Raw genomic sequence first — 22,887 nt, forward strand, 5'->3', positions numbered from 1 at the left:
TTAGTTAGATTACATAACAAAAGCCTATTCTACATCAGGACCTCAGCCAGAATAATCAGGCTTTGGTTGCACAGACTTATTGTAGATGAGCTCATCTCAGTGGCTTCCTACTGCTGGCAGTACTTTTTATTTATTTATTTTTCTCTTTTTCTGTATTCCTAGTTTGATGGGGCTTTTGGCCCAGTGCTTCCTCATTCCTGACATCTCCTATCTTTATAAAGAATAGGAGAGAACATGAAGGTTTGCCACCACCTTAAAGTAGATGTAGCCATGAGAGACTGGAGCCGTGAGATAGCAATCAGAACAGCAACAGTCACACCCGTGGATAGACTTTACAGAGGGATGGGCAATGTTTGTTTGGTGTAGGGTATGGTATTCCTGTTGTGTATTGCCTGTTATGGAAAACTGACAATCCTTTCTGCTTTTCAGTATCTGGAGAGGCCCCAATGTGAATTGCGTGGACAGCACTGGATACACCCCTCTTCACCACGCAGCCCTTAATGGACACAGGTAGATTAGCGATCACCGTTTGGAATTCGGGAATACGTCTGTTTATGCTCTGAAATTTAATGCAGTCTGGCCTGGCAGACCATTGTACAACGGGGAAGATGAATCTATTGATTGACTGTTTACTAAGGCTCTGAGTATTTATTAATGTCGTTTTTATTGTTGGCTTTTTCTGACCTATCTCTTTATTCGTCTACAGCGAGGTGGTGGAGGTGCTGCTAAGAAACGAGGCTCTGACTAACATCGCAGACAACAAGGGCTGCTATCCTCTCCATCTGGCTGCGTGGAAGGGAGACGAGCATATCGTAAAGCTTCTCATTCACCAAGGACCTTCACACCCCAAACTCAACGAGCAGGTCTGCCCATGCACTTAGTCATCTATGTTAATGTGCATGTGTCAACGTTGGTCACTCTTACACTTCTGGTTTTGCTTGTACGTTCCCCATGCAGTACATGTAAGGGAAAACCGTATTGAAATGATATCACTTTTCAATATGTGTGTCTGCAGCAGACCCATAAAGGCCTAATGGAAGCTTGCTAGCTCTCTTTTACGCTAATGATTCTTTCCTTTTCAGCACATTTGGTCTCTGGTAGTGTCAAGATGACCTTTCCGATGGTTTAAACATCAACTATACGACGTTTATCCTTTTCTAAATAGACTAAAGTGGACATTTTTTGCAATAAGAGTCATATAGAGATAGTAAAAGTCTAGTGCAGCATGGCATGTATTTGAATAAGATGAACGTTAAAAAGACTGATGAGAGTACATGAACTCCAGTGCATCTTGAGCCTCAACTTCTCCTTTGATAATGTGATACTTGAAGTGCTTTGACAGCTTGCTAGAGTGAAAAGTGCTTGTTTCCTCTAACCATTTTAACTGTTTTAACTCCTACATTTGATATTTTATTTGGTTGCTTACTGCACAGATAGCTTCCAGACTGAAACCATCCCTGGCCTATCCTATTTGAGATGAGGAGAAATGACCCATAATGAGCTTTGCAAACCTAGTCAGAAACATTCGGTCAAACAAGCATTCGTCTGTAACCACAAAGTCACTCAGAAATATCTTGGTTTCATTGTGTGTCATTTCTCCCTGCCTGTTCATGACATCTAAATGTTTTTCTTCTCCTTTTTATTTAGTTTGGCTCATTTGTGACCATCACTCATTTGTTCATTGCTTGTCTGAACCAAAACCATCGACCTATCTTCTGTTCCTCCCTCCCAGAGCTCTGTAGACCATAAAGAGTTCAAACGCTGTGGGCCCTTTGACCCCTATATTAATGCCAAGGTGTGTACACAGTGCTGCCAAAACTTTTCCTTTAAACCGCCTTCTTTGCTTTAATGCTGTGTTGGCTTTCTGTGCTTGGGTGTGTTTGTCGCCGTTGCTTGTGGGGTCACTCTGCTGTAGAGATATGGGGAGGCTTTTAATTTCGCTGCTATCAGTCAATCTCTGCTCTCATGCTTTCTCCACATGTTGTGCTCTCCAGTTATATTGAGATGTTATGTTTACCACGGGGGATTCTGTTGTACTAGCCTCTTGATCATGATTGTGAATACATAAGGTGTTGTATTAAAATGCCCTTGAAAGTTTAGTAAATGACTGTCTTCCAGGGGACGCTGTAGGTCATTTGAGTCTTTTTCCAGTGGGTAAGAAAAACCTGATTTAAGTACCGTAAAGTTGTTGGCAACACAGAGTCAGCTGTAGAGGATTATACTGGAAGGATACGCACACCCCACCATCAATTAAGCTATTATAATCATTACGGTATTACTCCAATCTTTCAAAGGCTGAAAGTTGTATGAGATAAAGAAGGTCTTCTGTGAAATCTTCCACTGGCTTTCGATGGATTAGCACAAATTCCGGTTTTCATGGTTCCCAGACAATAAAGTACGATGACTTTTTTTCCTAAGGGGCCAACATGAGATTGAGATTTTTGTTGTCAGAGATAAATGTCTTAACAGATGGAAGATAGCAACACTGGTTACAGGGATTTTTATCTCCTTGAAGAGGAACAGAAACTTTGATCCCTGTGTGTTTTTTGTTTGCGTTTTTGTTTTTTAATCCATTGCCGCCGTGAAGCAATCATTTTCTGTTTCATTTTATGATCAGATAACAGAAAAACAAACTGCAGTATTTTGTGTGTAATGCTAATCAGCAGGAATTAGCATTATAGCATGCTGAATTAAATGCTTTTACATGACAGATGTGGAAAAAGTACATTGACTATATAAGAATGAATATAATCCATCCGTGTTGATGTATAAATTGACTGTTACTGAAATGAATTCACCTGGGAAGATTGAATCAAATCACTTGACATGTCAAAACTACTGTATATTTTAATCTGCTGTTAATACATTTCACTAAGGATAGACACATACCAGTCTTTTATGTACAGATCATAGGTAACAGAGATTCATGTGAAGTAACTACTTGCTGTAGTACCTGCTATATTCCACCAGGCGCAACCCTATAGCATTCAGCTACCCAGAGAAGCCCCAGTCACAGCCTTTCTATGTGTGTGCAGAGTGCTCAGCTGGCAGTGTCATCCTCACAGTTAGTGCAGTGTACAGGGTGAACATGCTGGTCGCTCCATGATTTGATTTTCTGCAGGCAGGCCAGTAGATAAAGCTGCACACTATTTTAGTACATTGTCACGTTTCCCCTGGACTAATCTTCTTAGCATTTGGATGGGAAGGCTGGCTTTCTTTAGTGCTGATATACAGTACATCAGAGCATGTATTCTGTGCATTAGTTCTAATGCTTTTCCGTTTATTCTAATTCAAGGATTAAAAACAAAATTATACTAAATGGAGTGTTTTTGTTCCACTGAGATGTCAAAAATGTCTCAGTGTAAACACTTCTGAGATAGTTTGTGCTCCACTCCTGGTCATGAAACTGAATAATTGATGCCTTGTTATTAATAAACCAGAAATCAGGATGCAGTGTGGGTGGTGCGACCCTGGTTGTGGTCATGGTTGATGGCATCATGTGACTCAGTAGACGGTCTGTGCTCTGAATCCAGATTCATAACAATCTACATCGAGTGCTCAGTCGCAAGAGAATGGGAAAGATGGGAGGTTTTCAATGTAAAAGTCTCTTTGAATCAACATTGGAGAGGTGTGTGTGTGTGTGTGTGTGTGTGTGTGTGTGTGGAGGGGGGGGAGAGAATATGGGTGTATGTCCTCCTGCTCCCACATCCCAGTTTGTGCTTGCTCTGCTGAAGAGGGGAAGAGGTGAGACATTGTCATAGTAACAGTGTCACGGTTTATTGGTCCTGCGGTGGCAGTGAGAGACCCAGTGGAGAGATGCTGGCTTTGTGTAAGCTGGTGTGGTTGAGTAAGGTGTGCAGTGATGCTGTACAAAATGTCTTAGGGACTACAGCTTCAGAAGTAACTCACTCAAGAAATCATTCTGGATTGAGTCCAGTTTGCTGTCATCCTGGTCCAAGAAGTTAGCCAAACTAATGTTTATTCATCATACCACCATTCTGTCTCCTGCTGATACTAACCTCTGTGGGAAGGCCACTTTGATGATGTTTCAAAAGCCTCAGCAGGGGAGTATTGGCCACTAGCCACAGGATGTGCCCCCCACACCAGTTTGGTTAGGGATGTAGAGTATATTCTGTTCTTGAAATTTAGCTGAAGATTCTGGAGTTCAACAAAAAGTTAACAAGTAGCTATTTTCAGACTGAATCTAAAACCTAATCATTGTTTTCGTGATTATTTTCTTAAACATGTTTATTAGTTTTAGTTTTGTCTTGTACTTTTGAACTGCTAAAAGCTGGTTGGGGGGAAAAAGAAATCATGTAAATCATGGAACTTTGTGGTTAAATAGTAATACACCAGTATATTGTACACTTGCAGACGTGACGTGTCATTGATGTACAGATGTCCAAGAATGATATTTGCAGTCTATGCAGTGACTGTAAATGTTAATTTGATCTACAAGAACTGGAACCTGGGTGGGTACTTGTAGAAGTGTTTATTTCATGATAAAGGAAAACAAATTTGCAATTAGTGAGAAGAAAATGATGAAACAGCGGAAAGAAAGCAAATAATAATGATAATCTCCTCTTACCGAAAAATGAATCGGTCGACGTTTCCCATGCAGAGTATCACATGATACAGGCAGGATCGTGTCATAGTTGGAGTGTCGGCCTTATTGTTATGACCATATCTCATCCAACACCCAGTCCGGATGTTCAGCATTAATCATTAATCAGCCTTTTAAAATATGTTGAAAATTTTAACCTGCAGTGCAAAGCTTAGTCGTCTCTGTTACAGCTGTTGCTTCCTCTTCAGTTCTGGTAAACCAATCACTGCTGGTGAATGTAAAATGCAGCCCTGCTGGTAGGACTATCTCCACAGAGATGAGAATCAAAACACAGGTATACTGCAAAATATAAAGAGGATTTATCTGGTACTCATCAGCTTAAGCTGGATTCATAGTCCTGCATTTGTGTCTATTTGTGCCGCTAAGCAGAGAGAATTCAGCCAATGTACAGGCTACAAACACTTACTTGGTATTTCCAGGAAGCTTGGAAAAAAAAAAACCCAGTAACCACAACGAGCACTGATCTGAAGTACAAACAGTGCCTCCAGTGGAGTGTGATCTGTTAGTTGCTTTTTGTCTGTTATCACTTGTTTATTCTAAGATGCATAACCAACAAGAGCAGCCTACATTACTGGGTAATAGATGGCTAAAACATGTAGATGTGTGTTTGCTAAGTAGCACCTACTAATGCACTATGCCACAGCGATGCCGCTAATGAGCGTTGTGTTCACTGATTTGGCAAGAGCTGGTTCATTTCTATGTAACGGACCTTCACTCAGGTGTTCCAGAAACCCTGCATGTGGTGCTCATTAGATCATTTTTATCACTGACCTCCTTTTCCCCCCCCATTTAATAAATTACCATATTTGACCATTATAAATCTTAGTTTGCCCAGACTTGTCATGCTACCTCTCATCCAGGCTTTCTTATATAGGTCACTTGTCTAATACGATATACAATAGGCTGGTGAATTCTGACCCAGCCTCAGATGTGCTTTACATGTCCCCACACACAAGCCACTTCAGAGCCATCTAAAATAAGTATCCAAGAATGGAACAATATTTAATGACGATAAATGGAAATGCTTTAGTTTGGTGCAGATTTAAGCCAAGCTCATGTGAGACTATATGCAGAAATGAAGCCGATCTTATGCCTTGCTCTCTTCGTGCGCAGTGGAAGTTGCTGATGGAAGCAGTAGATGCAATATTTCTGACTTGGGCACCTCATTATCAAGCCGAACAGAGTTTCCCTTCCTTCCTCTAGGCATAATGTTCGCAGTGTGACAGCACGCTCATTTATCCCCTCCGTCTGCCACTCTAGTGTCCAGCTCATGCCTCGTCAACACTTTGCACTCCCTTCTGCTCTCGGCTTGTCCTCCAAGACCTGTTCTCAACTCATTCATGCTAAGAAGTGCATGAAGTATGCTTGACATGCCCCCGAGGGAACTATGTTTTTTGATTCCTTATTTTAAAAAGAGCAATCAGGCTTTCAACATTGCCATAAGTGTAAGGGTGTGTCTCCCATGTCAGTTTTGAGAAATTTGAGGAGGAGGGATTGGGGACAGAGCCGGGGTGTCTTATTTTGATAGTTTCCCTTTTTTTTTTTTCTTTTTTTTTTTTTTTTAATATTATGTAGCTGTGTTTGGAAGGTGGTGTATTTTAACAAGTGCAATACGAAAATGAAAAAGGTAGAAAACACCCTGTGCAAAGAATTACATTCCATGGCTAGAAGCCATTTAGGCATCCATCTCATTACAAGACTCCAAAGCCTGTAATCCATTAATGTAGCCTGCCTTCATATTATTGGTGCTCTGTGTTATATGCAAAAACAAAGGGCTTTTGACTAATAAAGAAAAATACCAAAGCTGAAACAAATGGCTACTTTTTTGTGATTAACTGTTTTATTTATTTATTTGAGCAAAATATAGAACAGAAATCAGCATTTCTCAGCAAAACTCTCCTTCTTCCTCAAACTCCCAAACAAGTCACCAGTGTTCTTTAATTATCCTTGGCTACAATTATACTTAATTTAAATTGTTCCATAACTCATAATAAACCTAAAAACATTAAAATTGAGTCCAGCTGCAAATGACTGCTTCATTTTTTAAAATAACTTCTTTTTTCAGTATAACAGCAGAAATATTGTTTAAATAATTTTATCAGAAGCACCCAGAAAACGACGCTTTAGTTCACGTGTGTGAGATCTGTGAGCTGTCTGAATGCACAGAAGCTAGCAGGAATTCAATCGGTGACACTGGCATGCACTGAGGATGGGCAGCCCTTTGGCGCACTAGCTGCAACAGCTGCTCAGCCCACCCCTCCACCACCATCACCCACCACTACTACTACTACCACTTCCAGAGGCCAGGCTGACGTAACCTCTGCTTCGCCCTGCTGCCAGTGAGCGTGTCACGTGACTGCGGTGGCTAGTCAAACCGTGTTACCGTCTCCCAGCTGCAGGTTGTGAGAACCATAACATCCTGCCCTTCTCTCTGTCACTTGGGGTCTTTCTCCCTCGTCTCAGAATATTCAGCAGCGTGATAACACAATGGGGTGTAATCTCCAGATGTTTTTGGTTAAACCACGATTTGTCAATCAGCAGTGTAATCTCTTCTTTGACGTGCTCTGTGGTCAAACTCAGGATGCAGCTCCACACACCGTAAAGACAGAAGACTGCCCAGGAAGTCTTAGCTTTGCTTTATGAATTCTAATCTTTCCCAGCGCGGCTGCAAGCCTTTGGTGTCATTTTGGGTAATAGCCTTCTGAGATCTATCTTGTTAGTGCGTGATTGTCTGACCGCTCATGTGGCCTGTGGTAGTGCAGAGGAGATAATGCTGATCCCAATCTTTATAAAGCTGAATTCAATGCTGAAAGTCCTTCTTATATAACAATATAAAAGTGTTTCATCAGAAATTGCAAATTAACTCTGTACAATAGCATTTTTGAATGGGATTTGTTTGCTACAGGGCAAGCAGTCTGCTGAAATTAGTTTCAAACTGGGCTCCATATTTCAGCTCTCAAACTGTCATGTCTTCACTCTTTCAATTTCTTTTGTCTCACATGCAGATTTGAATGCAAAAGCAAAGTAGACCGACTTTCAAATAGTTTTTTTTTTCTAGTTATGCTTTGTATATATGCGTGTTCCTCTGACGGCCTATGAATAAACGAGTTCAGCTGAACAATGTAACAAAATATTACACAAGACCCTGCAGTGTCTGCCCTGTAAATGCACTCCACATAAATCATAATGTTAATGAGAAATGGAGTCTGTAAGATTTGTGTGCATATTGCATTTGTGCAAATGCAGCGAGCAACAAGACACAGGTTCAATTCCCGATTGGCTGGCTCATTTTGCTGATATAAAATGCTTAAAAATAGCCATATAAATAAATTGTGTACTCCTACTATACAACTAGTGGGATAAACTATAAGTGCTTCCGTTATAAGCTAAAACGGCAATACAAAGCAAAGCGGTCGAGGTGTTTGGGAGTAAGTGGATGTTTTTTAGTGGAAGGCCTCTGTGTGGATAACATGCACCAGTGCTGCCACTGAAGGAGCCAAGGGTCACTGTCCTATTGTGTGTGTTTCCTAACAGTGAGTCAGACGGCTGGTCAGCCATGTTTAATGCGATCAGATGCTGGGTGACACATTGCTACAGTGCCCTGACCACCACTTTGGCAAGGGAGACATTTGGTGTTAACATGCTCATAAGCACTGAAGTCATGGTATGTGTCCACTGTGCGAGTCATTTTTCAGCACTATTATTAAATATCATGAGAGAAGAGTAAAAAGGGTGTTCCGGTATTATCTAAAAGGTTCCTTTGCCTGATTTTACAGGCAGCTTTTGCATGGTTTGAGTTTAGAATTGTACCTAAGGGGCTTCCTTAAAAGTTAAGGCACCTTTGTTGCATGTCACACCTCTGCCTCTCCCAGGAAGGAAAAGCCACATTGCCAAAAAAATATAAAAAAAGTCCTTGTATGCCAGATTTACTTGGATTACTATGGAGGCAGCAGACCTGCATGTTTGAGGAAGTGAATCATGCTGATATAATCACAGAGTGTGTATGTGTGTGCCCGCTGAAGTCATCGAAATGCTGAGAGTAAATCTGTTTAAAAAGCTGTGACAAATGCTCGATGGTGCGTCACAGATGAAAGACAACGTGCTCTTTTCAAGCGGGGTTCGGACAGTTTCTGTGTCAGTGTGCTTGTGTCGGTACACGTGCATTTGTTTGGAGCCAAAGACGAGCGCACAACTGTACAAACTGAAAATGATGAAACCACCCAGGCAGAGAAAACTGGGGTCGGTTTAATTTAGCTGCCAGAGAAAGGTTTTGTTTTTTTCTTAAGCCTCTTTTACATTTGTTTTGTTCAGCTCAGTTCATCCAAGAAAAGCTTTTTTTTTTTGTTGTTGTTGTTGTTAGCCTGCATTTGTGTCCCTTCTCTTGATAGGCAGGTGTCGTTTTGTTCCTCTAGACTCCACCGACTCTCTCTCCCTGCTCAAGCCGTGACCTGCTTTGCCAGTGTAGTACAATACTCGCTCTCCCAACAAAGAAGGAGATACCTGCTGATCCCATCTGGCGTCAGGTTTTAGAGAAAGCAGTAAATAGGCAAGTCACACCCGTCTAAAACTGCCCTGTTGCCCTGCGTGACGGCCTGTCTTCGGTGGCACAGCTGGCGTCTTCCTCTGGGAGTCACCCAAACTGGCATCATGCATGTCCATGTGGGGACTTCTCATGCCAGCTGTCAGCCCTTTTGTAGGTGGCTCTGTTAGTCTGGAATGACTGACTCTCTGAATATGCAGTTCTGCAATAGCTGGCATTTTCTACCACACCCCATCTGTATCTAATATTTAAGAGAGCCACAGAGCTGCAGATAAATAAATTGTCTTTCCATGTTTGCAGAAAATCACAAAATTGGAATTCTGCTAACACCCTATTGTGAAAGAAAGCACAGCAGGGTCTGCTCTGATTTACTATATGCATGTTGTCATTGTGTGTTTTGACTTGATCATGCAGGATTTCAGGGATTGCCCCCTGGTGGTTGCTCGTGGTAGAGATAACATGCTGGAAGCTCTCATGTCTATTGATTGCATTCCTGCTTTTGACTGGTTAGAATCAATTAGCACTAGTTACTGAGTTTATCTGGTCAATACTCCTGTTTCTTCTGTGTTTTATCTACTTATTTGTTAGCATGTTTCCTGCAGTACAAGCTCAGTCGTGTTTTTGTGCATGTCGATATAAAGGACATCATTCTAATACTGGCTAAACTTAAGGAGTCCTTCCAACATTAAAATATCATCACTGCTTTTTTTTTTTTTTAGCACCAGAACAGTTTGTCGATACATTGATCAGCTGATCAAAAGGAAAGTCATCAAAAAAAAAAATGCAATTTTGGGGTTTTATTTTCTTCTCTGTTGAGGATTTGCTGCTTATATGTATATTTTCTATAAGTGCAATAGAAGTATAGTTGAGTTTTCTGGACCCTGTTTTGGGGTTTTTGTCAAGCCGACCTGGACTTGTGGGGAGAAAAAGAATCTGATCGGCAGGGCAGACCAAATGTTATTGTTAATATCACAGTGATCCTTTGAGTGTATTTTTACTTTTCACTATGCAATGTGGGTTGTTGCTTTTTTGTGCTTTGGTGAGAAGCAACAACAAAGAAGCTTTATACATGCCTGACCCTTTGTAGCTCTTCAGTGTCGGTGCATTCTGACCTCTTGTCAAACCGGCCCATGTCTCCATGTCTCTGCTAATTCCCCACCCGCCTATGTATCCCTGCCCCTCTGTTAGCACCCTGCTGCCCCTGGCACTCAGTGCCACACAGACACCTGTCCTCATTAGTCCATGCATGCCTGCCAGTCCCCGCCCCCTCACCCCAATCAAGCCTCACTGTGTGCTTTTTTTTTTTTTTTTTTTTTTTTTTTTTTCAGGGTTGGTGGTTTTTCATGACCTTTCATGATTTGCCTGTACCCATCTGACTGGTTTACTCTCACAATGACTCAGTCGAGTCACAAATTCTGACTTATTGCAGACACGATTCAAGCATCTCCGTTCTATTCTTATCTCCTTAATTACACATTTTCACTTTACCTCAACTTAACTGTGCTGCCATTTTTCCCAAGCTGCTTCTTACTTATTTATCCCCCCCCCACCACCGCCGCCAACAGAACAATGACAACGAGACACCGCTGCACTGTGCCGCCCAGTACGGCCACTCTCGGGTGGTGCGGCTGCTGCTGGAGGAACTCACTGATCCCACCATGAGGAATAACAAGTTTGAGACTCCGCTGGACCTGGCAGCACTGTACGGCCGCCTGGAGGTTGTCAAACTGCTGCTCAGTGCCCATCCTAATCTGCTCAGCTGCAACACCAAGAAACACACACCACTACACCTGGCCTCTCGCAACGGACACCTACCCGTAGTGGAGGTGTTACTAGATGCTGGAATGGACATTAACTATGAGGTATGTGCATGTGTTGTTTTTGTTTTTTCTGATGTATAGTTACTTATATATTTCTTTTTACTGAAAAACTTCTGTTTGCAAGTGTTTCTTAACATACTTTCATGGCCCAAATCATGTTAGGCAACTTAATCTGTCCTTGCAGCACTTCCTCTTGCTACTTCCTACTAAAGCTATGAGATTAAATGTAAAATTCTTAAGCTCTCAGTTTGCAAAGGAACTGTTGTAGTAAGGCCAGCGCAAAGCAGAGCCGGCCTTGCTCCCCCTGGTGGGCCCTAGAGCTCTGGCTCTGTATCAAACTGTGCCACCCGTCTGTCTGGAGACCCTTTCTCTGTCCTTTTTTCCTCTGAATAAAAGATGTGGAGACTATTCAGCTTCCTTTAGGCTCTGCATCCGGCAGGGCTTTAATTAGCATGGCCCTGTGAGCTGGAAAATGATCTGCTTTGATTTCTCAACCACATAATTGTCAGTTCAAGAAGTGGACCAAGTAGTGGGCATGAATCCACACAACATGCGCTACGTATTTTACTAAAGTGTTGGTGCTGGAACAGAACTGCTATATTCTGTAGTCTAATTTTTTGGTAATAACATAGGAAATATTAAGAACTTCTGTCTATTATGTTTCTCATAAATTCGTATGCTTTTTCATTTTCTTTCCTGCTCAGACAGAGAAAGGCAGTGCACTCCATGAAGCCGCTCTGTTTGGGAAGACCGATGTGGTGCAGAAACTTCTCTGTGCAGGTCAGACCGTAGAGCGCTAAATCTACATAACTTCCATGTATTTAGGAAAGACACGTACTTAGCACATGACTGTTACTGTTGTCGTTTCCCAGGGATCGATGTGAACATCGTCGACCAGAAGGGCCTGACAGCGCTGGACATTGTCAAGGACATGCCCTCTAAGAAAAGCAAACAGATAGCTGCCCTGATCCTTGGTAAAGACCAAATGAGCACATACAGAGCTCCAGTGGGAATTATTCTCTTATTTATATCACATGAAACAGCTGCGATACAATCTCTCGTTTGTTCCAGGTCATATGACTGGAAAACCCCCTGATATTGACCTTCCCCCTCCACCAGTGCCTCCACCTCAGGAGAGCCCAAGCCCACGGAAAAAGGGTAAGATTTATCGGGAGTCTCCTGTGAGAGATAGTGGGTGATTTTTGCCTTCGCAGCAGCAAATCTTTAAGCAGAAGAAAAAAACCACTGTGCAGGAAAGTATGACGATAGTTTACCTATTACTTTGACTTGAGAACTTGTTTTTGCTTCAATCTTTATCCATTTTTGACTTGCAGGTGACCTGGAGAAAGTCTGTGAGCTAATCTCGGGGCTGGCCCTGGGGCCCGAGGAGGAGAGCCCTTATGAAGCTCTGTTTGAGGCCACTTCTTGCCACTCTTTAGACAGCCTCACCAGTGGGAAGTCCTCTGACAGAGACTCGGGAAGGCCTGATAGTGAAGCTGGAAAGGTCAGCAGTTTCTGATTTTTTAAAAAAAAAAAATTTTTTTTTTTAAAGATGTCTTTAGTTGAAAAAACAAATACATAAACTTATAAAACTTATACATACCAAGACATAGAGTGAGGCACTGAAATGCTGAACTCCCACTAGAGGGAGATGGTGATCCTCTCTTCTTATGACAGTGCTACAAAAATCCACCAGTGTTACTTTTCTTGTGTTTCAGTGTAGGTTTGCATGCCATCTTTTAATACTGATAGTGAATTGATTACTTTTTTTTTTTTTTATTACATCTTGTATTGCTGACGTACAGAAAGATCGCCTGGTCCTCTCGTCACATCCTGGCCCTGGTAATGAAGAGGAGGTGAGCTCAGAGCTAAGGAAGTAAAGCTGTATTCACATGGTGATAGTGGTCTAGTAATAGCTGTGGACATCATCTATGAACTTAATCCCATGCAAATCAACCACTGAATCTGCTTTTTAAAGAAAAAAATGTACGTATGCAAATTTGGATAGTTTAAGGAGAATTTGGATAAATACACTACATGGATAACCATTCAAGAGATGAAATTGTTAGCTTGCATTGTACGAATTGGTAAGAAGCTTTTTGCTGTCTTTCATTAGGCTCACAATTATCTGGCAGGATATTAATAGTAACATTACACAGGCACGAGGGGCGTAACTTGTAAATCACATCAAGTCCCCCTGGTAATACAAATCCTATGCGAATAGGTCAGAGGTCATACAGCCAGCAGAAACAGTTGCCATTTAACGCCACAGATGCTCACACGCACACTTGTAGCTGTTTGCAAATGGTCGTGACAGACTACTTTTAAAAGTTAATGCCACTGAAAAGTTAGACATGTTTTCTAACTCTGTGACACAGGGGCTGCTGGGAAAATAACAATCTGTCACTGAGGATGCCAGTTTCATTTTAGCTACCACCCTTTTCATTTCCTTCAGCGCTGCTGCTCAGTTCAAATGGCCTCTTAAGAAATACTCAGCTGAGTGCAGAGTGGAGCACATGTAATAGGAAAGGGGAATTGGAAAAGGCAGCGTCCGAGAACCGTTCTGATCTAAACCGTTGCTGATCATTGTAGGCATATTGTGGATGTTTCATGAAGGGTTTCCTATTGTAAACAAATATTTTCACACAACTGCCTCGTAATTTCTAACCTGCTACTTCTTTTTCACCTTTAATCCTTTGACTTTTCTGCAGGCCCTGTATACTAGCAGCAGTGCTGATGAGAAAAGGGAGCCAGCGGAGGAGGAGGATCACACATATGAGTTGTTGCTGACTGCAGAGACAAAAATCCCACCACCACCTAGCCATGAGCCCCACTCATATAAAGGTAATTGTGTTTATTCAGTACAAAAACAACAAGTAACATTTCGAAAAGGCATATTTTTCCAGCAATTATTTTTGTTTGTGCTTTACGAAGATATTTCTTGGTAAAATGCAGTCACTCTACCTTGTTATATCTGCATATAAATCAGGAGGTCCTTCGTTCCTGACATGAATACGGGAGAGCTCTGTCTCTCAGGCTCTTTTGCTGCTGTTTGATCGCAACAGAGCCTCAGCAGACCCTCCTCAGTTGTGGCTGCTGAATGGCACTGCATGTAATTGGATTAAATGGGATTAAATTAGGAGGCAATTTTGATCCCTAGTTGTTGATGTAGATGTTTTAAAACCGTACCCTTGGGACCTTTCAGCTTAGTCAGCTTGACTATCATCCAAAGAAAACTGGGCTGAAGTGTTGGAGTCTAATCATGGATGTCATCGGGCCTTCCAGATGGAAATGATGGTGTTATAAAAAAAGAATAACTTACTGTGGTTTTTTGGGGGGGAGGGGGTTGTTGAATCGGACAGAAATGTTAAATGATTAGTTTTTCATCCGTTTTAAAACTGCTCTATCATGTCTCCGTACTCGGTGCTGTTTAAAAGGCAGGAAGATTAATCTGAAGTCTGTCTGACGCTTAGACCGATAATGGCGGCATGCATAATACATGATGTTATTATCCATCACTTTGACATTCTCAGCGTAATGTCTCTCCTGAAAGTCAGAACCAACAATGGATTTTCTGTAACTCTTAGTTAACCAACGTTTGTTTTCTTGTCTCCTTAGATGACAATACCACTATACAGTCTTCCAACAGTGTCCTACCTCAGGTAAACTCTTTTGTTCATGTACTATAACTGCTTCAAAAATAGGTTGCTATTTGAATACTAAAATTATAGGATTGTATCCTAGTTGCTGCACTGTATGTGGAAGTATCCTACTATGAGTTGTGAAAAGTAATTCGGTCACTAGCCCAAGCATTGTAGACCATCATGCGCTTGTGGAAGTAAAAATGACAGAACTGCTGCAAAGCATCATATCAGCCTTGACGTTACTTCTGGTAGGCCGAAGATTCAAGCTGAGCCAGCAGCCCTGTATGACAGTCTGAGTCCCACATGCACAGACAGAGTTAACTGGTGGTTTTCAGTTGGTGGTAGATGTAAGGTGGACAAAGCATACATGGAATTAAAATCTACATGAATGTAGTAGTAAAATATGACCAGTCTGGTCCATCCATTGATGCCTGTCTGATCTGTACGAGGGCTTAACATTGTATACACGTGGAAAGGCACAAAACTTGCCAGATATATGCAACTGCAGAGGAAATAACAATCCTACTTTGACTAAAGTGGTCCTGACAGAATGTTTGAGAAATTATACTGTATAAAAATGCATGATTACAGCTGTCTAATTTGTATATTAAGTAGTATCTGGAGGGGTTTTTTTTTGGTTTGACAACAAGCTTCCTATATACTGGTTTGAAGAGTGAATGAGTGGATAATTTTTGACCCAACCCAAGTGATGATAGCAGGTTTTAAAATTAAGGTGACGGTCTCTTCAGAGTCAGAAACTGAGTCATATGTTAGCAGAAGGCAGAAGTCATCTTAAACGGCCCCTGATAATAGTGCGTCTTAATGTTGTAAATCTACCTACTTTATTTATTGCCATTGTCTTTTTTTTATTGCCCTTTGATATCTATCATCCAGTTAGCAGCATTTTATTATTGCTGTCAGCCCCTCTGCTGCACACAGTATATACTTGTGTCTTAATTTGCAAGCTCCTATTAAGTTGGCTGTGCTTCTGACCTGCCTGATGATGATGATAATAATCTTTTAGTAGTAATGCAGTTGATCAGGGAGGGTATGTCTTCAGGATAATAAGCAGGATAATTAGTCTGGCTTTTAGTTATTTGCTAACTGGGCTTCAGACGAGCTACTATGATTGTTTAGAATCACAGAAAATGTTTTTATCATCTGTTCTTTCTTGCTGTCCTACTTTAGCATAAACCTTCTGCCCCAAACGACCTTAGAGCCCCAAGTAAGACGAAAGACACCTTGCACCCTCCAGGAAGAGTGGGCCCAGGGGTGCCGGGAGGTGAGTACGGTCACTGTCCTCAGGTTTTAGATGCCTAATAAGGTACAACAACTGCTGCTGGTAAAGCTGCGTGAGGGTAAGGAAAGATGGACCTGACACATCAGACTTGGAAAATTACAAGCCAAGCATGTCAATGAAATAGGAGAAATGCATCTCAGTTTGATGCATTTGAGATAGGCTGGCTTGGATTAGCGCAGCCGGGGAAGTGCACGATTGGTATTCTCGGGCAGCAGAGGGGATTTGGCTCGTCAGGGGCAGGTTGACTGACATTCGTTGGCAAGTGGGTTAGACTCGTTTCATTGCCAATGGGAAACTGAATTCTTGATCAGATCGTGACATTCCTATCTTAGATCCACATCCCCGCCTAAAGCTGGATATGCCACTTCATCCAGTCAGGCACGGAGCAGAGATGAGGAGTATAGCTGCTGGGTTTTTGCTGATACATATACAGATGTCTTCATTGAATAAATTGAGTTTTGGCACATGTTTGGAAACAACCTGCAAAAAGAAGCCAGTTAGGCTTCTCGAGTTGTTTTTATGTAATTTCACCACGTAAAAAATTATTGGCCAGCTGCAGTAACATTAGTCTGTCTGTTTGAGACTTCTCTGACTTAAAATAAACACAAATTGAAAAACGGAAAATAAGAGTGCGATCTTATTTGTTATAATTGCTTATATGAATTGGAAATAAATTTTTAGCATCTTTATTCGCATATTCAGTGTTTCTGTCGTGTCACTGTTCCTCTTTGAGTTGATGTAAAAAACCACTGAACAGCTGGCCCCTCAGATGGTTACCGTAATGAGTTTAAACATTAAAATGTTATTAATTTTCTACAAGAGCAGTAATTCTTTTTTAACAAAGCTCAAGGATTAGCAACTTTAAAGTTTAAAACACACGGCAAAATGTTGTTCATTTCATTTTTTTGGTTCCTTTTTATATTTGGGAACTCTAAAGTTATTCTCTTCATTTCATTTGTCAAAACCACAAATTTGGTTTCTAATTAAATAACCCTGTCTCTGACCTGTTTCCTCTTTACTTTTTGAGGTTTTGCAGATCAGCCACTCAAACCTGGTTCCTATTTTATGTATTACATAAACCCAGGCAGTCGGCGGAGGCTAAATATTTAGCTTTGTTCATGTTGATGTGATCTTTCTTGTAACTTATGTGGTCTATGGACGGTCAGTGACCAAACCTCAGCAATCTCTGTGGCAGGTGGAGGACAGATGCCGAGTCAACGATATATGGTGTTTAATGTCTGTCTTCAAACACATTCCTCCTGCTCTCAGCAGCAATCCACATTTTCGCAACAGACCTACTGCTGCTGATGTATTATAGCGTTTCCAAAGCAGTACCTGTAAGATCAGAAGTTTCTCCACAGATAATAATAAAAGAATAATAATAATACATTTTAAAAACACCCATTTCACTTAAATATTACGCTGCTATGAGCAACGTTGGTGAGGAAATAAACCTCAAAGTATACATGCTGTTCCATTAGTTCACAACCAGAGTGCAGTGTGTTTTCTGTAGTTTTGATACTTAGCTAAAGTTGTTTGTGCTGCTTTTATGAACTGTAGCACATCAAAGGACAGATGTAAGGAAGTTAAGCACCTGTGTGTTTGTCACACTTCTTCTGCATCATTATATATGATGCTATGTGGAGCCCAACCGATCAGTGGGGCCGATTATATTGACTGATAAACAATAATTTAAAAGAACTAAAGAAGGGATGTAAGAAACAGCCTTGAACCATGTAATAGGTGTTGATGTTGTATAGTTTGTCCAGGGCTGGGCACTTTGCAGTGTATAAAATGATCTTTTATGGGGGAGGCTCAATGCGCTGCAGTGAGTTAAATATGATCAAATGATGTACTTTAATACAAATGTCCCCATGTCATAGCCTTAGTACCTTGTAGTTGTGCTGCAGTGCACTACCAAGAGTTTAAAATGTCTTTGAAACTCAAACAGAAACAGTGCAGGTTTTCCAGGGACATATGGATTGACTTTGGATTATGTAGCTAGTGAAGTAACAACCAGCACTGATTCCACAGCATCTGCAATCCAAACATGACATCATCAGGGCGATATGGAGCTGTCGCTGCCAAATGAAATAAACACCCCACGTCTGTGGTAACTTCACCCAATATAAAAGAGTTGCAAAAACATCAGATTGCATGTGTGCGGGTTTTCCATCCTAGAACCGTATAGAAAGGGGCTCCGGTGGTCTTTGCAAGGGTTAACACCACGTGAGTTTGTTGGAAGCACATGGATGTGATCATAGGGCGTTCACGCTCCCTAGCTGCCAAGGAGAGGGTGGGTGTTTGGCTGTGATCTTGACATATGTGTGCAGTACACTCACTCACCCACACACAAAACACCCCCCAACGCACACACACTTTTCCTAAGCTTGTGAAAAGGGAGTTTAGGGTGTTGTTTGGCACACTCCCTCCCTGGAAATGATCCCTGAAATAGTACTGAGGTAGTTTGGTGTAGATAATTCTTTTCCTATACTGATAAAATGACTGCACTGGGCACATTTTGGGCAGGAAGCTGTTTTGTGAAGGACAAACAAAGTGCTGCAACAGGTCACTACTTTTCTTGTGGTGTCTCTGCCCCAGATTCCCTGTCACCAAACACTCCTGACCCTTGTCACCCTGGCAGAGACCACACAAGCCCACACACTCCCGCACCATGTGACACAGGACTAATTATCAGAAGTCTGGCTGCTGGAGGACAGGGTGATTCAAATTTCCATTCCTCGCCCTCCGTTAGGCGCTAGAATTAGAAGCTAGAAAACACAGAGGGCGCACACTTTAAACAACAAAACACGTCACTGCAGTTGAAGAAGACAGGCTCGGCACGAGTTCGTTTTTTTTCTTTTTCCCTCAAAGCAACATATCGATTACAACAGGTACTATCAAGCTGTGGCTGATTTGATTGCGGAAAATAGGCTTAGGTGGCAGTAAGTCCTTGGGAGAGGGGAGGAGGAAAAAATCTCATTGTTCTTTGTTGCACTTGCCATTGAGTCTCATTAAGGAGTCGCTTTTTTTGTTGGAGAAGACGGCAAACAGTAAGTTTCACTCCTCTTTGTGATATTTGTTGTGTTGTATTCATTTTTCTCTGGCATACACTCTTGGAATTTATGTGTAGGTTTGTTTGAAAGTTTAGTTTAGTCGGAAACTCTGGGACATTCTCAGTGTTATGTCATTTTAGGAAAACAGGCCTAACAGACAAGTAGGCCTCTGTGATGAGGGCTGTTCACAGAGATGACTTGCTTCAACTCCCTGTTGCAAAATACAGGCATTCAGGCACCAGCAGATAGCTGTCAGACGGCTACAAGCTGAGTTTGGAATTCAGGAGTCATTTCTCCAGCCAACATACGCCTTTTCTTTGCTCCATCTCTTCTCTCTCCCCCTTTTTCTCTTCGTCACTCCTGGTAGGAAACAATTACAGATCTGTTTCAGGGCTTGTGTGGGTGGTTTCTTATTAGCCACACTGTAAGAATCAGCCCCTCAGTTGGAAGTCTACTTTCCAGCCCTCACAGACTGCTTTCCTTCTTCACTGACTTTGTCTATTCCCTTTCTCTTTGTCTAGATAACTCACAGCTCAGCCAGGACCAGGAAGCAGGTGTACCAGAGCAGTTCACAGGCCTCCTACACGGATCTTCTCCTGTCTTTGAGAGCCGTGAGGAGTCCTTTCGGCTTCCAGGTGTTCTGCCACCCAATCAAGACCAGCCAGAAACAAAAAAGAGGGCCAAAGCTACTGCAGCTGCACCGCCACCTAGCCGTCCTAGCATGGCCGCCATCCTGACAGACTGTGATCCAAAAGCAATTTATGCTACTGTGAACAAGGAACCCAGGGACTTGGTGGCTGGTGCTGTATCTGCTGTCAAGATGCGCCCTCCTGGGGACCTGAAGCTGGCACGCAGCCTGTCCAAGTCTGACTCAGACTTGCTCGTGTCGCCTCCTAATGAAGAGGAAGGAGGATTGGGAAACCGTAGCGAGTCTGTTTCTAACTGTAGCACGGCTAAGAAGAGACTTGAGAAATCTCCCTCCTTCACCTCAGAATGGGATGAGGTAAGTGTTTCCGCTTGAAATATTTAAGACACACACACAAACGGGGGGGGGGGGCAGGCTTTAGTGTCTGTACTGTTTAGTGTTTATGCATGTACAACCAAATATTGTATAATGCAGGCCAGTAAATAATAATTACATGTTTCACAGATGTTTAATATGAATAAAGGTGACTTTTTTTCACACTAATGTAACTGCAAGATAGCAGAGTGACAGCAGGTGAAACCACAGACTGTATATTAAAGATGGATGTAGCCACCGTGACATCAGTCACCGGTTTCTGGACTCTGCATTTTGAAGCCTCGGTGTTAGTGTTTAGGCTGTTGCGATGTTATTGCCATAACCTGCACAGGTAACAGACTCATTCATTATTAGAAGAATTCCACTCGTCCCAAATGTAACGTGTAAAAACAAACCTAATCTGGAGATCTTTGTTTATAAAACATTTGTCATGAATCCCATTGGATGGAAAAGATTAATATTGTGTGCATAAGGTTAATATAGTTCAAAAATGTATTGACATTGACATTATTGGACACGGTTTTTAAGCAAGTACAAAAGTCGACTTGTTTTGTTTAACAAGGCCCGCCTGATGTCTCATCATGCAATTTAGGTCAAAACTTGTCTGGAACATAAACTTTTTGGCAAAACAGTAAATGATGGAATATATCCTTGTACATATTTGCATTAGTACATTTCTTTTGTTAAAAAACTGCAGTGTATAAAAATATTTTCAGAATTCTGTGTTTAAAACTTTTTTTTCTCCCCCCAAATTTGTCTCAATCCCGCTATGTGTTAGTATCACAGAGCATATTCACATCTAAATATATTCCCCGTGCATGCAGCGCTTTAATGTTTTGTCTGGGATGTAGATAAAGAGCTGGGTAGAGACACAGCGGGAAGAGATTAGAGAAGACAAGAAGATGGGGATAAAACAACTGAGAGACTGAAAAAATAAGACAAGAGATAGAGATTTGGAAATTGAGATTCAGAGAAGACGTGGAAGCCGTAGATCCGTCTCTTCGGCTCTTGCCTCCTCCTGTTGTAAAGACGTGAAACTCCGACCTGAATCTCTGTAGAGACTGACAACCCGTCAGAACACAGAAAAAACACACAGCTAAACAAATACAGTATAGAACCCTTCCTTTTCAGAGTTTGTTAGATTTTACTCTTTTAAGAAACACAAGTTACCAAGAAGGTATAAGTTTTATAAACCTTGGTTTTTAGTATTGCAGTCATTAAACAGCCACACAAGATACAGCTGGCATGGTTTCCTCATTGGCTCTTTTACCATTATCTTAAAACAATCATCTTATTGTTGGCAGAATTAAAGAAATCCTCTGTAAGCTTCTCAGTTAAGTTTTGCATAAGCTGTCCACTAGCCTCTCAGTAATTTTCCCTTGTTCTGTTTGTGTTCTGCTCCATTCCTATTACTGATAACTGCACTGCTACACACAGTCCAGAAGTGACTTGTAGGTTTTATTTGTGATGCCTGTCCATCCTGAGCAAATCGCAGGCTCGGATAGCACTAATGCTTTCTCTTCCCACAGTGAGGAGCTCATGTTGCTGCCTAGTGTTCCTTTACATGACCCTCTCAGAACAACCACAGTGAGCTAATTGCAGATTTGAGGTCGATGTCTTGGCTACTGCGGGCCATGGTTTGCATGCAGGTGGTCAGTTTTTAGACGCTGCCAACTTATGCCACCGATACAGTAATTACACTGTGGTGTGCTGCGATTCTGAAGTTTTTAAGAATCTTTTTTTCTGTTCATGTGTGAGACTGCACACAAGTAATCTGGATTATGCGTCATTGTTTCAACCAGTGCAATTTATGTCCTCGTCATTAGATGCTGGTATGTGACTGTTGTCTGACAAAGTCATACATACTTATTTGGCAGTGTTGTGCTACCATAAAGTGCCAGATGTTGTGTTGATGTTGCTGCAGTTTATTGCTCACTATTAGATCATGATAAAAAAATATGGCACCAGCCCACAGAGGGGATACTGTAGTTCAAAACATCTTTGATGTGCATTTATGGAAGGAACGGACACGATATTGGCTCTATATGGAAATACTGCTGTCAACACTTTCATCTTTAGCTGCTTTGGGAAGGAGAGAGGCCCGAGGCCTTGTACATGTGCTTTATCCAAGTTCAACAGGCTTTTCTATCATGAGAAAGATCACAGCTGCTTTCCACTATGGTAATATGACTCATTCTGGGATAACCTTGCTGTTGAGCTTTTATGTATGGGAGCACTCCAAAGAGGGTTTGTTCTTGAGCTATTTCAGCATTTGCAGGCATTACTTTAGTTTATAGTTTTGTCAAAGGCTGCCAAGGAAACACTCGTGGAAAATGACTGACCTTTGGTATTCGTCTGTGTGCAGCAGAGTGAATGCCTCGCCTCGATTCAAGTGTACTAGACCACGTTTTCTCAGCTCTAGCCAGTAGGAACTGTTCTGTAACATCCTGAACACTAAGTGAACACTTACCTGCTCTCTTATTCACAAGGGGTCACCACAGTGGATGGATCCACAGACTTTAAATTATTGACGCAATCCTCAAGGATTTGTGCCTCCTGCTACTCTTAAACTGGTGATCCTTCGTGTGTTAGGCAAATGTGTTAACCACCACACTATGGTAATGCACTGATTTGATCAAGTATTGTTAGTGTATTACTATGTGACTTTAACTCAGTATTGCAGACAGGTATACTCTGTATTCAGGTTTGTGTATTAAACAATTCATATGAGTTTCGTCTGGGTAGTGTGTGTGTGTGTGTGTGTGTGTGTGTATATATAGATAGAGAGATAGAGATAGAGATAGAGATAGAGATAGAGATAGAGATAGAGATAGAGATAGAGATAGAGATAGAGATAGAGATAGAGATAGAGATAGAGATAG

At 41.6% G+C, this 22,887-nt stretch overlaps 1 protein-coding gene across 6 annotated transcripts in view; it reads left to right on the top strand.

The window, feature by feature from the left end:
• anks1aa (ankyrin repeat and sterile alpha motif domain containing 1Aa) overlaps window positions 1-22,887 on the top strand; it is a 61,832-nt gene that overhangs the window by 11,670 nt on the left and 27,275 nt on the right. For 5 of the 6 annotated variants that reach the window (XM_005731739.2, XM_013910494.1, XM_005731740.2 and 2 more), the window contains exons 2-14: window positions 430-510; window positions 707-863; window positions 1,733-1,795; window positions 10,730-11,026; window positions 11,689-11,764; window positions 11,857-11,958; window positions 12,056-12,142; window positions 12,319-12,488; window positions 12,790-12,840; window positions 13,696-13,828; window positions 14,603-14,646; window positions 15,817-15,910; window positions 19,506-19,987. In XM_005731739.2, the coding sequence (XP_005731796.2) occupies window positions 430-510; window positions 707-863; window positions 1,733-1,795; window positions 10,730-11,026; window positions 11,689-11,764; window positions 11,857-11,958; window positions 12,056-12,142; window positions 12,319-12,488; window positions 12,790-12,840; window positions 13,696-13,828; window positions 14,603-14,646; window positions 15,817-15,910; window positions 19,506-19,987 (1,837 nt within the window). The remainder of the gene's footprint in view (window positions 1-429; window positions 511-706; window positions 864-1,732; window positions 1,796-10,729; window positions 11,027-11,688; window positions 11,765-11,856; window positions 11,959-12,055; window positions 12,143-12,318; window positions 12,489-12,789; window positions 12,841-13,695; window positions 13,829-14,602; window positions 14,647-15,816; window positions 15,911-19,505; window positions 19,988-22,887) is intronic. The other variant, XM_013910496.1, reaches the window with a different exon arrangement.

The sequence above is a fragment of the Pundamilia nyererei genome, unplaced genomic scaffold (genome assembly GCF_000239375.1).
Source record: "Pundamilia nyererei isolate P.nyererei 1_Seehausen unplaced genomic scaffold, PunNye1.0 scaffold00044, whole genome shotgun sequence".
NCBI classification, from domain to species: Eukaryota; Metazoa; Chordata; class Actinopteri; order Cichliformes; family Cichlidae; genus Pundamilia; species Pundamilia nyererei.